Raw genomic sequence first — 16,340 nt, 5'->3', positions numbered from 1 at the left:
CCTCTCATCACACAGCTCCATGGTGCAGCTCCTTAGTCCTCTCCTCACACAGCTCCATGGTGCAGCCCCTCAGTCCTCTCCTCCTCACACAGCTCCATGGTGCAGCCCCTCAGTCCTCTCCTCCTCACACAGCTCCATGGTGCAGCCCCTCAGTCCTCTCCTCACACAGCTCCATGGTGCAGCCCCTCAGTCCTCTCCTCACACAGCTCCATGTTACAGCACCTCAATCCTCTCCTCCTCTCACAGCTCCATGGTGCAGCCAATCAGTCCTCTCCTCACACAGCTCCATGTTGCAGCACCTCAATCCTCTCCTCCTCACACAGCTACAAGGTGCAGCCCCTCAGTCCTCTCCTCACACAGCTCCATGTTGCAGCACCTCAATCCTCTCCTCCTCTCACAGCTCCATGGTGCAGCCCCTCAGTCCTCTCCTACTCACACAGCTCCATGGTGCAGCACCTCAATCCTCTCCTCCTCTCACAGCTCCATGGTGCAGCCCCTCAGTCCTCTCCTCCTCACGCAGCTCCATGGTGCAGCCCCTCAGTCCTCTCCTCACACAGCTCCATGGTGCAGCCCCTCAGTCCTCTCCTCACACAGCTCCATGTTACAGCACCTCAATCCTCTCCTCCTCTCACAGCTCCATGGTGCAGCCCCTCAGTCCTCTCCTCACACAGCTCCATGTTGCAGCACCTCAATCCTCTCCTCCTCTCACAGCTCCATGGTGCAGCCCCTCAGTCCTCTCCTCCTCTCACAGCTCCATGGTGTAGCCCCTCAGTCCTCTTCTCACACAGCTCCATGGTGCAGCCCCTCAGTCCTCTCCTCACACAGCTCCATGGTGCAGCTCCTCAGTCCTCTCCTCACACAGCTCCATGGTGTAGCCCCTCAGTCCTCTTCTCACACAGCTCCATGGTGCAGCCCCTCAGTCCTCTCCTCACACAGCTCCATGGTGCAGCTCCTCAGTCCTCTCCTCACACAGCTCCATGGTGCAGCCCCTCAGTCCTCTCCTCCTCACACAGCTCCATGGTGCAGCCCCTCAGTCCTCTCCTCACACAGCTCCATGGTGCAGCCCCTCAGTCCTCTCGTCACACAGCTCCATGGTGCAGCACCTCAATCCTCTCCTCCTCTCACAGCTCCATGGTGCAGCCCCTCAGTCCTCTCCTCTCACAGCTCCATGGTGCAGCCTCTTATTTCCCTCCTCTCCAGCATCCTGAGCAGTGAGTGAGCACAACGCTGCTTCCTGATATGGCCCCGCCCCTTCCGCTGACATCATTCCCTCCAAAAATCAACTCTAATCTAGAGCCCCGTGCTGTGCGCAGTCTCACAGTGTGTGATGGCGCTGGCTGTGCTGTGAGTGTGTTGTTCTATACCCAGTGCCGCCGTCTACACTGCTCAGCACAAGTGATGTGAGGTGAGCGCTTTCTCATCACCTGCTGCTGCGGTTTCTATTGATCTCATCGAGCAGCTGAGAGAGCGGTGAGCGCAATGAGATCAGTAGACGCAGCAGCAGGTGATGAGGAAGCGCTCACCTCACATCAGTGCAGACGCCCAGGCATCGTGTATGGAATAAGGCAGTCACTGCTCTGTGCACCCGATCAGAATACAGGGCAGAGCAGCCAAATGACGGAGGCAGGAGTTGTGGTGCTGGCCAGGGACGGGCCCACCGGAGGATTATCCGGTTTCCTGGTGGGTCAGTCCGACCCTGGTTATGTTCCTGTATCCAGTCGTCATTTCCAGTTTTGGATCCATTTTCAGAAAGGGAAAGAGGATCTGTTACAAACAGAACAATTCATTTATCTGAACTGCCGGTTTCATTACAAACAGCCGAGAGCTGGACGTGTGAACACAACCCTATACGGCCAACGATGGAGAGTCGGTAGGAAGGAGGCATTTTTAACTCTTCCATTCCTGCACTGGAACGTTGTATTTTTAGGATTCCAAAAATGAAAATAACCAGAGGACTTGTGAATGAAGCTGTAATTATCAGCCATTATCTACTATATAATTGTCTAAGGGTCACTTCTGTCTGTCTGTCTTTCTGTCACGGATATTCATTGGTCGCAGCCTCTGTCTGTCATGGAAATCCAAGTCGCTGATTGGTCGCGGCATAACAGCCACGACCAATCAGCGACCGGCGGAAAAATGGCCGCTCCTTCCTCCCTGCAGTCAGTGCCCGCTCCATACTCCCCTCCAGTCAGCAATCACACAGGGTTAATGTCAGAGTTAATGGACCACGGTGTAACGCACTCCATTAACGCAGCTATTAACCCTGTGTGACCAAATTTTTACTATTGATGATGTGTATGCATATAGTGTTATATAGTACGTGGCTGTGTTATATACTGCGTGGCTGCTATATACTGCGTGGGCTGTGTTATATACTGTGTGACCACTGTTATATATTGTGTGGCCTGTATTAATGCATCAGGTATTCTACAATATGTATGTATATAGCAGCCACATAGTATATAGCACAGGCCACGTAGTATTTGTGTGCTATATACTACATGGCTCCTATATACTATACAGAATCGGGCCACCATCTAGTATACAACAATAAGTCTTGTACCATATGGCTGGTGAGTCTGGAGCTGGGGCAGGTGATGGGGCGAATATCCTTGTGGGGCGCAGCGCAGTCATGCGAGTCCTGACTACTGCGCTGCCATCATGGAGTCAGCAGAACACGGTGGTGCTGTTTCCACAGTGAGCAGCCATGTTTCTCTAATCCTGCACAACCTTTAATCTAAGACTCTTTCTTAGTAGTTCCCGTATATCCAGAATGTGCAGAGTTCCCAGTCATCTACTGGGAACTCTTATTGTTACATTGTAGCTGGTTGTGTAACATTGCAGAGTCAGAACGACAACATAGTAACCACCCGCAGCTTCAGAATCCGGCTGCAATTACCATTATTATAGTGAGATAACTCTGAATCAGAAACAACACGAGGCCGACAAAAACACAATTGGGTGAATCAGCGCAATCATCCAGCAGCCACACCCCCAAAGACAAAACAAATGTGAGCAAAAAAAGGGGACGATGAATGAGATCATAGCTGCATTCAGACCAGTTAGACCGTCAGTGATTGGCGATGTGCGAGCGGTTCAGCGTCATTTAATCACCTGTTAAGAGCGGCGGCCGCGCCTCAGATGTATACACAACAATCAGTAATAGATCGGTCTGGGCGCACAGGCTGCTATTTAATTGTTTTTTGTAGACACTCAGATTGAACAGTCATTCTGTGCTGACAAATCCCGGGCTCTACATACCCACCTGCTTATCTCCTACCACAAAGCCCGGGCTCTCCGTACCCACCTGCTTATCTCCTACCACAAAGCCCGGGCTCTCCGTACCCACCTGCTTATCTCCTACCACAAAGCCCGGGCTCTCCGTACCCACCTGCTTATCTCCTACCACAAAGCCCGGGCTCTCCGTACCCACCTGCTTATCTCCTACCACAAAGCCTGGGCTCTCCGTACCCACCTGCTTATCTCCTACCACAAAGCCCGGGCTCTCCGTACCCACCTGCTTATCTCCTACCACAAAGCCCGGGCTCTCCGTACCCACCTGCTCATCTCCTACCACAAAGCCCGGGCTCTCCATACCCACCTGCTTATCTCCTACCACAAAGCCCGGGCTCTCCATACCCACCTGCTTATCTCCTACCACAAAGCCCGGGCTCTCCATACCCACCTGCTTATCTCCTACCACAAAGCCCGGGCTCTCCGTACCCACCTGCTCATCTCCTACCACAAAGCCCGGGCTCTCCATACCAACCTGCTTATCTCCTACCACAAAGCCCGGGCTCTCCGTACCCACCTGCTCATCTCCTACCACAAAGCCCGGGCTCTCCATACCAACCTGCTTATCTCCTACCACAAAGCCCGGGCTCTCCGTACCCACCTGCTCATCTCCTACCACAAAGCCCGGGCTCTCCGTACCCACCTGCTTATCTCCTACCACAAAGCCCGGGCTCTCCGTACCCACCTGCTTATCTCCTACCACAAAGCCCGGGCTCTCCGTACCCACCTGCTTATCTCCTACCACAAAGCCCGGGCTCTCCGTACCCACCTGCTCGGTTTCCCTCCATCTCCTACCACAAAGCCCGTGCTCCCCATACCCACCTGCTTATCTCCTACCACAAAGCCCGGGCTCTCCATACCCACCTGCTTATCTCCTACCACAAAGCCCGGGCTCTCCGTACCCACCTGCTCATCTCCTACCACAAAGCCCGGGCTCTCCGTACCCACCTGCTCATCTCCTACCACAAAGCCCGGGCTCTCCGTACCCACCTGCTCGGTTTCCCTCCATCTCCTACCACAAAGCCCAGGCTCTCCGTACCCACCTGCTCGGTTTCCCTCCATCTCCTACCACAAAGCCCGTGCTCCCCATACCCACCTGCTTATCTCCTACCACAAAGCCCGGGCTCTCCGTACCCACCTGCTTATCTCCTACCACAAAGCCCGGGCTCCCCATACCCACCTGCTCGGTTTCCCTCCATATCCTACCACAAAGCCCAGGCTCTCCGTACCCACCTGCTCGGTTTCCCTCCATATCCTACCACAAAGCCCAGGCTCTCCGTACCCACCTGCTCGGTTTCCCTCCATATCCTACCACAAAGCCCGGGCTCTCCATACCCACCTGCTCGGTTTCCCTCTATCTCCTACCACAAAGCCCGGGCTCTCCGTACCCACCTGCTCGGTTTCCCTCCATATCCTACCACAAAGCCCAGGCTCTCCATACCCACCTGCTCGGTTTCCCTCTATCTCCTACCACAAAGCCCGGGCTCTCCGTACCCACCTGCTCGGTTTCCCTCTATCTCCTACCACAAAGCCCAGGCTCTCCGTACCCACCTGCTCGGTTTCCCTCCATATCCTACCACAAAGCCCAGGCTCTCCGTACCCACCTGCTCGGTTTCCCTCCATATCCTACCACAAAGCCCAGGCTCTCCGTACCCACCTGCTCGGTTTCCCTCCATATCCTACCACAAAGCCCGGGCTCTCCATACCCACCTGCTCGGTTTCCCTCTATCTCCTACCACAAAGCCCGGGCTCTCCGTACCCACCTGCTCGGTTTCCCTCCATATCCTACCACAAAGCCCAGGCTCTCCATACCCACCTGCTCGGTTTCCCTCTATCTCCTACCACAAAGCCCGGGCTCTCCGTACCCACCTGCTCGGTTTCCCTCTATCTCCTACCACAAAGCCCAGGCTCTCCGTACCCACCTGCTCGGTTTCCCTCCATCTCCTACCACAAAGCCCAGGCTCTCCGTACCCACCTGCTCGGTTTCCCTCTATCTCCTACCACAAAGCCCGGGCTCTCCATACCCACCTGCTCGGTTTCCCTCTATCTCCTACCACAAAGCCCAGGCTCTCCGTACCCACCTGCTCGGTTTCCCTCTATCTCCTACCACAAAGCCCAGGCTCTCCGTACCCACCTGCTCGGTTTCCCTCCATCTCCTACCACAAAGCCCAGGCTCTCCGTACCCACCTGCTCGGTTTCCCTCTATCTCCTACCACAAAGCCCAGGCTCTCCGTACCCACCTGCTCGGTTTCCCTCCATCTCCTACCACAAAGCCCAGGCTCTCCGTACCCACCTGCTCGGTTTCCCTCTATCTCCTACCACAAAGCCCAGGCTCTCCGTACCCACCTGCTCGGTTTCCCCCCATCTCCTACCACATAGCCCGGGCTTTTCGTACCCACCTGCTCGGTTTCCCTCCATCTCCTACCACAAAGCCCAGGCTCTCCGTACCCACCTGCTCGGTTTCCCTCTATCTCCTACCACATAGCCCGGGCTTTTCGTACCCACCTGCTCGGTTTCCCTCCATCTCCTACCACAAAGCCCAGGCTCCCCATACCCACCTGCTCGGTTTCCCCCCATCTCCTACCACATAGCCCGGGCTTTTCGTACCCACCTGCTCGGTTTCCCTCCATCTCCTACCACAAAGCCCGGGCTCTCCGTACCCACCTGCTCGGTTTCCCTCCATCTCCTACCACAAAGCCCGGGCTCCCCATACCCACCTGCTCGGTTTCCCCCCATCTCCTACCACATAGCCCGGGCTTTTCGTACCCACCTGCTCGGTTTCCCTCTATCTCCTACCACAAAGCCCAGGCTCTCCGTACCCACCTGCTCGGTTTCCCTCTATCTCCTACCACAAAGCCCGGGCTCTCCGTACCCACCTGCTTATCTCCTACCACAAAGCCCGGGCTCTCCGTACCCACCTGCTTATCTCCTACCACAAAGCCCGGGCTCTCCGTACCCACCTGCTCGGTTTCCCTCTATCTCCTACCACAAAGCCCAGGCTCTCCGTACCCACCTGCTCGGTTTCCCTCTATCTCCTACCACAAAGCCCGGGCTCTCCATACCCACCTGCTCGGTTTCCCTCTATCTCCTACCACAAAGCCCAGGCTCTCCGTACCCACCTGCTCGGTTTCCCTCTATCTCCTACCACAAAGCCCAGGCTCTCCATACCCACCTGCTCGGTTTCCCTCTATCTCCTACCACAAAGCCCAGGCTCTCCGTACCCACCTGCTCGGTTTCCCTCTATGTTCTACCGCCTCTATTCTTTGATTGACAGCTCTGGTTCCATAGGGCAGAGAAGGATGGACCTGAATGGAAAATGAGCAGGTGGGAAGGTGCACTGAAATGTTTGGCCTCCATGTTGCCTCGAGGCTGCAGCTAAAACCCACAACACTCCCGAGTCGCTGCAGACAGTTCCCGGCTCTTCGGCACAATCACGCAGCAGTGAAGAATCCGGTATCTCAGCGCTGATGCAGTTTTTCTGGCCAAAGTGAGTGGACGCAGCCTCGTGGGTAAAACATGGACGGGGAGTGAAGGGACACAAAAAGCAAAATACCTCTCATGCAATGATCCCGGCCGGAGGAGCCGTGTGGCGCAGAGCGCAGCTGGTATCGGATGACTCAAACACCGGAACAAGCTTTGTATTTGTTTTTATATTTTAATTTTTTGCCTTTTTTCATTATGGAGTTAAAAAAAAGACATAAGTTTGGTAGAAAAGAAAGAGAAGTCGCCCCCAAAACATGATGTCAATGTGCGAAATGCACCTGCAGTGGATGTGGGATCTTTGCTTCAGACCAGCAGGGGGCACTAAATATGGGAGGCAAAATGTCTCCTTAAAGGGGGTAAACTTTGCTTCTCTTTATTGGGGAGATCGGAGCCCCCAGATCTCTCCACTGCACAGAATACTGGCTGGGGTCGGGTCGAGTCCCCCAGAGCCGGCCAGGAGCAGCTTTATAGCCAATCAGGTGATGAGCGCAGCAGTGGGGGCCGCACACGGCCATGGGCTTATTACATACATCGCTGCATCTTATCATCATTCTACACATGAAAATGACTAATAAATCAAGGCACTGGGCGTACAGGGGCCCCTGAAAAGATTGTGGGGCTGCCAATATGGAATTCTCTTCCAATTCTACCAAAAGGAGACAGACAAAGGGTTAAACATAGAAGCAGCAGCATATTATTGAGGGAGACGTCAAGGACCCCCGTGTTCGGTGCGATGAAGGCCAACGTCTCCCACATCCTAATATTTGTACCCAAGGATTGGAGAACATTGGCACATAGCTCGGGGTCCTGCCCCGTCCTCCGGCTCGTCCAATCAGGGAAAGTCACATATTTTACAAATATTAAACATGAAAGGTGAAAACTGCATCAAAAAAAAGAAAAAAGGATCCAAGATGGCAAAGAAGCCCCAAAATCCCAGAGGGGGGAAGAAATAATCCACCATCATCCTGGTTCTTCATGTCATGGCACGAATGGCGCCAAAGTCTAAAATAAATATTATACGATTCTGTCCTTTTAAGATAAAAAAATCTATAAAAAATTAAATTAAGAGTTTAGTCAACACTTCAGTGAGTATCACAAGTCCATCACCTGATCCGCTGCAGAGCATGCCATATTGTGCCAGCCCCCCCGCAGTGTGCTAGCCCCCCACGCAGTGCGCCAGCCCCTCCGCAGTGAGCCAGCCCCTCCGCAGTGCGCCAGCCGCTCCGCAGTGAGCCAGCCCCTCCGCAGTGCGCCAGCCGCTCCGCAGTGAGCCAGCCCCTCCGCAGTGCGCCAGCCCCTCCGCAGTGCGCCAGCCCCTCCAGAGTGAGCCAGCCCCTCCGCAGTGCGCCAGCCCCTCCGCAGTGAGCCAGCCCCTCCGCAGTGAGCCAGCCCCCCCGCAGTGCGCCAGCCCCCCCGCAGTGAGCCAGCCCCTCTGCAGTGCGCCAGCCGCTCCCTCCATCCATCCACTGCAGGGGAAGCTCGGTACAAGCACAGTCCGTACAGCGTCTGCCAGGTGCACATGTCCAGCACATTGTCCGCCCAGCACAGGGGGCTCAGACGTATCCAGGACCCTCAGAAGTAGGTCAGGTTGTGAATGAGCTGCTGCTGCAGGAGGTTCCTTATTGCAATCGCTTCTATTGTGATGTTATGTCCGGAAACCTGGGGAAGAAGAACGGGATGTGACAACATGCTGGAGGTCACCGTATCTAATCCTACCATGTACCCTACCATCTGCTGAGCCAAGTATCTAATCCTACCATGTACCCTACCATCTGCTGAGCCAAGTATCTAATCCTACCATGTACCCTACCATCTGCTGAGCCAAGTATCTAATCCTACCATGTACCATAGTCTGCTGAGCCCTGTGTCTAATCCTACCATGTACCCTACCATCTGCTGAGCCAAGTATCTAATCCTACCATGTACCCTACCATCTGCTGAGCCAAGTATCTAATCCTACCATGTACCCTACCATCTGCTGAGCCAAGTATCTAATCCTACCATGTACCATAGTCTGCTGAGCCCTGTGTCTAATCCTACCATGTACCTTACCATCTGCTGAGCCGTGTATCTAATCCTACCATGTACCCTACCATCTGTTGAGCAATGTATCTAATCCTACCATGTACCATACAGTCTGCTGAGCCATGTATCTAATCCTATACTGTGTGATACTGCTGTATCTAATCCTATCCTGTGTGATACTGACTGCTGAGCTGTGTATCTAATCCTCTCCTGTGTGATACTGTCTGCTGAGCTGTGTATCTAATCCTCTCCTGTGTGATACTGTCTGCTGTATCTAATCCTCTCCTGTGTGATACTGTCTGCTGTATCTAATCCTGTGTGATACTGTCTGCTGTATTTAATCCTGTGTGATACTGTCTGCTCAGCTGTGTATCCGATCCTATCCTGTGTGATACCGTCTGCGGTATCTAATCCTGTGTGATACTGTCTGCTGAGCTGTGTATCTAATCCTCTCCTGTGTGATACTGTCTGCTGTATCTAATCCTCTCCTGTGTGATACTGTCTGCTGTATCTAATCCTGTGTGATACTGTCTGCTGTATCTAATCCTGTGTGATACTGTCTGCTGAGCTGTGTATCTAATCCTCTCCTGTGTGATACTGTCTGCTGTATCTAATCCTGTGTGATACTGTCTGCTGTATCTAATCCTCTCCTGTGTGATACTGTCTGCTGTATCTAATCCTGTGTGATACTGTCTGCTGTATCTAATCCTGTGTGATACTGTCTGCTGTATCTAATCCTGTGTGATACTGTCTGCTGTATCTAATCCTGTGTGATACTGTCTGCTGTATCTAATCCTGTGTGATACTGTCTGCTGTATCTAATCCTGTGTGATACTGTCTGCTGTATCTAATCCTGTGTGATACTGTCTGCTGTATCTAATCCTGTGTGATACTGTCTGCTGTATCTAATCCTGTGTGATACTGTCTGCTGTATCTAATCCTGTGTGATACTGTCTGCTGTATCTAATTCTGTGTGATACGGTCTCCAGGTTCCTGCACACATGGCGATCGCTGCTGTATCAAGTGCTCCATGTTTCAATTATCCGCCATTTTCAATACCTCTGCTTGCTTTCCCAGGGGCTAATATCCGGCCCTGATCCCATCCGGACACGTGCGGGCGTCTCTACCTTGTCTCCGCTCCATGTCCTGCAGCCGATTAGGATGAGACCATGGAGGTGTCCGTTCACTGACAGCAATCAGAAATTGTGAAGCTGAGTGTACGGCCCGTGCAGTCCATCATCACACTGCACAACTCCACCTGCTATGGAGGAGGTCGTGGCCCCTGAGACCTGGTGCCTCCCGTTACGCCCCTGATCCGTGGCGCACCCTCACTTACCGCCATGGATTTCAGCGTCGCCTTCTCGTAGTAATGAATCGGCTGCTTCTTATTGGACAAGGCGGGATAACCAAATCCGGCAATGTCCACCAGGTCACAGAAGTGGAGGGCGAAGGTGATGGCCAGCATGCCCGTGGTGGGTTTCTGGAGGAGAGAAGATGATGTAAGACCCTGTCCTCAAAGTCGCGGGAGCGGCATCAGCCTATCCGCTGGGGCGGAAGTAGTCACATGACATTTTCCCGTAACACAGTGATTCTGCTGGTGGAGGAGACATTTACACGATGCGACTGCACCTACAAGTTTGGTTCTGATAAGACATCACATAGGAACGTCGGTACGTCGCACTGGACCATTCCCTTTAAATTATCATTAGTTTAATATGAGTCATGCCAACTGCAAGAGGCACCTGCATGAAAGTCAGTCATCTGGCTGTGCAGCATTATTCCAGGTCTGGGGATCTGCAGCTAATAGGAAGCCAACTACTGGTAAGTTTTACTGGCTCCCTGTGCGCCCTCCCTGCAGCACAGCGCCCTCCCTGCAGGACAGCACCCTCCCTGCAGGACAGCACCCTCCCTGCAGGACAGCGCCCTCCCTGCAGCACAGCGCCCTCCCTGCAGGACAGCGCCCTCCCTGCAGGACAGCGCCCTCCCTGCAGGACAGCGCCCTCCCTGCAGCACAGCGCCCTCCCTGCAGCACAGCGCCCTCCCTGCAGCACAGCGCCCTCCCTGCAGGACAGCACCCTCCCTGCAGGACAGCACCCTCCCTGCAGCACAGCGCCCTCCCTGCAGCACAGCGCCCTCCCTGCAGGACAGCGCCCTCCCTGCAGGACAGCGCCCTCCCTGCAGGACAGCACCCTCCCTGCAGCACAGCACCCTCCCTGCAGGACAGCACCCTCCCTGCAGGACAGCGCCCTCCCTGCAGCACAGCGCCCTCCCTGCAGCACAGCGCCCTCCCTGCAGGACAGCGCCCTCCCTGCAGGACAGCACCCTCCCTGCAGCACAGCGCCCTCCCTGCAGGACAGCGCCCTCCCTGCAGGACAGCGCCCTCCCTGCAGCACAGCGCCCTCCCTGCAGCACAGCGCCCTCCCTGCAGCACAGCGCCCTCCCTGCAGCACAGCGCCCTCCCTGCAGCACAGCGCCCTCCCTGCAGGACAGCGCCCTCCCTGCAGGACAGCGCCCTCCCTGCAGCACAGCGCCCTCCCTGCAGGACAGCACCCTCCCTGCAGCACAGCACCCTCCCTGCAGGACAGCACCCTCCCTGCAGGACAGCACCCTCCCTGCAGGACAGCACCCTCCCTGCAGCACAGCACCCTCCCTGCAGGACAGCACCCTCCCTGCAGCACAGCACCCTCCCTGCAGGACAGCACCCTCCCTGCAGGACAGCACCCTCCCTGCAGGACAGCACCCTCCCTGCAGGACAGCACCCTCCCTGCAGCACAGCACCCTCCCTGCAGGACAGCACCCTCCCTGCAGGACAGCACCCTCCCTGCAGCACAGCACCCTCCCTGCAGGACAGCACCCTCCCTGCAGGACAGCACCCTCCCTGCAGCACAGCACCCTCCCTGCAGGACAGCACCCTCCCTGCAGCACAGCACCCTCCCTGCAGCACAGCACCCTCCCTGCAGGACAGCACCCTCCCTGCAGCACAGCGCCCTCCCTGCAGGACAGCGCCCTCCCTGCAGGACAGCGCCCTCCCTGCAGCACAGCGCCCTCCCTGCAGGACAGCGCCCTCCCTGCAGGACAGCCCCCTCCCTGCAGCACAGCGCCCTCCCTGCAGGACAGCCCCCTCCCTGCAGGACAGCGCCCTCCCTGCAGGACAGCGCCCTCCCTGCAGGACAGCGCCCTCCCTGCAGCACAGCGCCCTCCCTGCAGCACAGCGCCCTCACTGCAGGACAGCGCCCTCACTGCAGGACAGCGCCCTCCCTGCAGGACAGCGCCCTCCCTGCAGCACAGCGCCCTCCCTGCAGGACAGCACCCTCCCTGCAGGACAGCACCCTCCCTGCAGCACAGCACCCTCCCTGCAGGACAGCACCCTCCCTGCAGGACAGCGCCCTCCCTGCAGCACAGCGCCCTCCCTGCAGGACAGCGCCCTCCCTGCAGGACAGCGCCCTCCCTGCAGCACAGCGCCCTCCCTGCAGGACAGCGCCCTCCCTGCAGGACAGCGCCCTCCCTGCAGGACAGCACCCTCCCTGCAGGACAGCACCCTCCCTGCAGGACAGCACCCTCCCTGCAGGACAGCACCCTCCCTGCAGCACAGCACCCTCCCTGCAGCACAGCGCCCTCCCTGCAGCACAGCACTCTCCCTGCAGGACAGCACCTTCCTTGCAGGACAGCACCCTCCCTGCAGCACAGCACCCTCCCTGCAGGACAGCGCCCTCCCTGCAGCACAGCGCCCTCCCTGCAGCACATCACCCTTCCTGCAGCACAGCACCCTTCCTGCAGCACAGCACCCTCCCTGCAGCACAGCATTCTCCCTGCAGCAGAGCACCCTCCCTGCAGGACAGCGCCCTCCCTGCAGGACACAGCGCCCTCCCTGCAGCACAGCGCCCTCCCTGCAGCACAGCTCCCTCCCTGCAGCACAGCTCCCTCCCAGCATCCGAGCACCATCCGTGCAGCGCAGCACCCTCCCTGAAGCGCAGTACCCTCCCTGCAGCACAGCGCCCTCCCTACAGCACAGCGCCCTCCCTGCAGCACAGCGCACCTTCCCTGCAGGACACAGCACACACTGCTGGTATTTTGGTAAATTCTGACTTTACTATGAATAAGTAAATACATGTTCATTACTGCACACTGGAAAGTTCTGTGGCTACTTATAAACTTTGTTTTTCACTTAGGGTACCGTCACACAGTGGCATTTTGGTCGCTACGACGGTACGATTCGTGACGTTCCAGCGATATCCTTACGATCTCGCTGTGTGACACGCTCCTGCGATCAGGGACCCCGCTGAGAATCGTACGTCGTAGCAGATCGTTTGGAACATTCTTTCGTCGTCTAGTGTCCCGCTGTGGCGGCATGATCGCATGGTGTAACAAAGGTGTGCACGATATTGTATACGATGTGCGCATAGTAACCAACGGCTTCTACATCGCACATACGTCATGAAATTATCGCTCCAGCGTCGTACATTGCAAAGTGTGACAGCAGTCTACGACGCTGGAGCGATATTGTTACGATGCTGGAGCGTCACGGATCGTGCCGTCGCAGCGATCAAAATGCCACTGTGTGACGGTACCCTTAGAAAAAACAATTAGAATGTCAAAGATCTCTGCTTGCTGTCATTGAATAACTAAAAGGCTGATCAGCCCAAACACTCCTCACAGAGGGAGGTCTGTTATAAAGGATCCAGTCCAAACAATCTCTGTAAAGTACAACACACACAATGTATCAGTGCAGGTACTGCATAGTTCAGGCTGGTTGGATACAATTGTAGCTAAACCTCCCCTGTGAGTAGAAGGTCTGATCTTTAGCTTCCTGTACAAACAGCAATGATTATATTTAATGAAAGCAAGCAGCTCGTGTGGATTTTCTTGTAGCTTTTGTTGCACAAACATCTTCGATACATTCTAGGAAAACTGCTTAAAAGTGAAAATATTATAGATTTATAACTTCAGGGGCATTTATTATAACTGACATCTAATCTGCAGAAAACAGCAGAATCCTACAGGGGGTCCACGGTGTGAGGGTCCCCGTCGCCCACACCCCCCTACGTCATCCCGCCTTTGCACCTCTTACCGCTTTTGTTTTCTTGGCGGTCTTTTGCTCACTGGCGATGGCGCCCAGGATTTTGGTGGCGGTCACCTCCATATAATATGGGTTTAGGATCCGCGTGTTCTGAGGGGTCACCTCCCAAATTATAGGAGGCATTTTCCAAAATCCTTTATGAACCTGGAAAAAGAAGAAAACAGGAGTGAGGACTTTGTGGGCTTGACCCGACACGCACAGCCTTCATATGGGTGGGAAAGCGTGGACGAGGATTACACTACGCTACGGACCCCTCGTTTACTAACTGACGTGGTAGTTGTGAGATGTGATGTCATAGATGACTACTAATGAGGGGCGGAGCGTAGTGATGTCATAGACGACTACTAATGAGGGGCAGAGCGCAGTGTTGTCAGACTACAGCGCACCCTTTTCTCATTATTCAGGATAATCTTCATCCATTGAATGTCCAGAGGCTTAAACGGCACAAGAACCAACAATGTATCCGGGTTGTTGTCCGTCTGGGGGTCGAAGTCAGCAGATTCTGGGTAGAAGAAGCGCATGGTAGTCTTACTGCCCACATCCTTCTCGTAATTGTGGACCGGAGCGTTGTTCAGTCTGGTGAAGAAAGTGTTAGATCAAATATGTGGAAGTACACGTGTAAATGCAAAATCCGCCATCTTTACGGTGCGTAGGAACCCCAATCTCTAGCGCCTGCGTAGGAACCCCAATCTCTAGCGCGTGTGAAGGAACCCCAATCTCTAGCGCGTGTGAAGGAACCCCAATCTCTAGCGCATGCGTAGGAACCCCAATCTCTAGAGCGTGCGTAGGAACCCCAATCTCTAGAGCGTGCGTAGGAACCCCAATCTCTAGTGCGTGTGTAGGAACCCCAATCTCTAGAGTGTGCGCAGGAACCCCAATCTCTAGCGCGTGCGCAGGAACCCAAATCTCTAGCACATGCGTAGGAACCCCAATCTCTAGAGTGTGCGCAGGAACCCCAATCTCTAGCGCGTGAGTAGGACCCCCAATCTCTAGCGCATGCGCAGGACCCCCAATCTCTAGCGCATGTGTAGGAACCCCAATCTCTATAACGTGCGTAGTAACCCAATCTCTAGTGCGTGCATAGGACCCGCCATCTGTAGTGTGCGCGCAGAACCTGGGAGTTCTAGTTTATGTGCAGGACCCTGATCTCTGGCGTGAGCGGCGGGCCCCTGATCTCTGGTGTGAGCGGCGGGCCCCTGATCTCTGACGTGCGCGGCGGGCCCCTGATCTCTGGTGTGAGCGGTGGGCCCCTGATCTCTGGTGTGAGCGGCGGGCCCCTGATCTCTGACATGTGCGGCGGGCCCCTGATCTCTGGTGTGAGCGGCGGGCCCCTGATCTCTGGTGTGAGTGGCGGGCCCCTGATCTCTGGTGTGCGCGGCAGGCCCCTGATCTCTGGCGTGCGCGGCGGGCCCCTGATCTCTGGCGTGAGCGGCGGGCCCCTGATCTCTGGTGTGAGTGGCGGGCCCCTGATCTCTGGTGTGCGCGGCAGGCCCCTGATCTCTGGCGTGCGCGGCGGGCCCCTGATCTCTGGTGTGAGCGGCAGGCCCCTGATCTCTGGTGTGAGCGGCGGGCCCCTGATCTCTGGCGTGAGCGGCGGGCCCCTGATCTCTAGAGTGAGCGGCGGGCCCCTGATCTCTGACGTGCGCGGCGGGCCCCTGATCTCTGGTGTGAGCGGCGGGCCCCTGATCTCTGGTGTGAGCGGCGGGCCCCTGATCTCTGGTGTGCGCGGCGGGCCCCTGATCTCTGGTGTGAGCGGCGGGCCCCTGATCTCTGGCGTGAGCGGCGGGCCCCTGATCTCTGGTGTGAGCGGCGGGCCCCTGATCTCTGGCGTGAGCGGCGGGCCCCTGATCTCTGATGTGTGCGGCGGGCCCCTGATCTCTGGTGTGTGCGGCGAGCCCCTGATCTCTGGTGTGAGCGGCGGGCCCCTGATCTCTGGCGTGAGCGGCGGGCCCCTGATCTCTGGCGTGAGCGGCGGGCCCCTGATCTCTGGTGTGTGCGGCGGGCCCCTGATCTCTGGTGTGTGCGGCGGGCCCCTGATCTCTGGTGTGTGCGGCGGGCCCCTGATCTCTGGTGTGTGCGGCGAGCCCCTGATCTCTGACGTGCGCGGCGGGCCCCTGATCTCTGGTGTGAGCGGCGGGCCCCTGATCTCTGGTGTGAGCGGCGGGCCCCTGATCTCTGGCATGAGCGGCGGGCCCCTGATCTCTGACGTGTGCGGCAGGCCCCTGATCTCTGGTGTGTGCGGCGAGCCCCTGATCTCTGACGTGTGCGGCGGGCCCCTGATCTCTGGTGTGTGCGGCGGGCCCCTGATCTCTGGTGTGCGCGGAGAGCCCCTGATCTCTGGCATGAGCGGTGGGCCCCTGATCTCTGGTGTGCGCGGCGGGCCCCTGATCTCTGGTGTGCGCGGCGGGCCCCTGATCTCTGGTGTGCGCGGCGAGCCCCTGATCTCTGGTGTACAATCACA

At 56.4% G+C, this 16,340-nt stretch overlaps 1 protein-coding gene across 12 annotated transcripts in view; it reads right to left on the bottom strand.

Moving 5' to 3' along the window:
• Nucleotides 1-6,924: 6,924 nt before the first annotated feature.
• Nucleotides 6,925-16,340, bottom strand: part of LOC138651732 (CMP-N-acetylneuraminate-beta-galactosamide-alpha-2,3-sialyltransferase 4-like) — a 230,505-nt gene continuing 221,089 nt past the window's right edge. For 11 of the 12 annotated variants that reach the window (XM_069742160.1, XM_069742168.1, XM_069742162.1 and 8 more), the window contains 4 exons: nt 14,266-14,455; nt 13,871-14,023; nt 10,139-10,282; nt 6,925-8,436 (listed from right to left, as the gene is read on the bottom strand). In XM_069742160.1, coding sequence (XP_069598261.1) covers nt 8,350-8,436; nt 10,139-10,282; nt 13,871-14,023; nt 14,266-14,455 — 574 coding nt within the window. In that variant the 3' untranslated portion in view covers nt 6,925-8,349. Of the gene's footprint in view, nt 8,437-9,861; nt 9,989-10,138; nt 10,283-13,870; nt 14,024-14,265; nt 14,456-16,340 lie in introns of all 12 variants that reach the window. The other variant, XR_011315523.1, reaches the window with a different exon arrangement.

Source organism: Ranitomeya imitator, chromosome 10 (genome assembly GCF_032444005.1).
Source record: "Ranitomeya imitator isolate aRanImi1 chromosome 10, aRanImi1.pri, whole genome shotgun sequence".
Taxonomy (NCBI): Eukaryota; Metazoa; Chordata; class Amphibia; order Anura; family Dendrobatidae; genus Ranitomeya; species Ranitomeya imitator.
The sequence above is the reverse complement of the archived record's forward strand: the minus strand, read 5'-3'. Positions and strand labels throughout refer to the sequence as shown.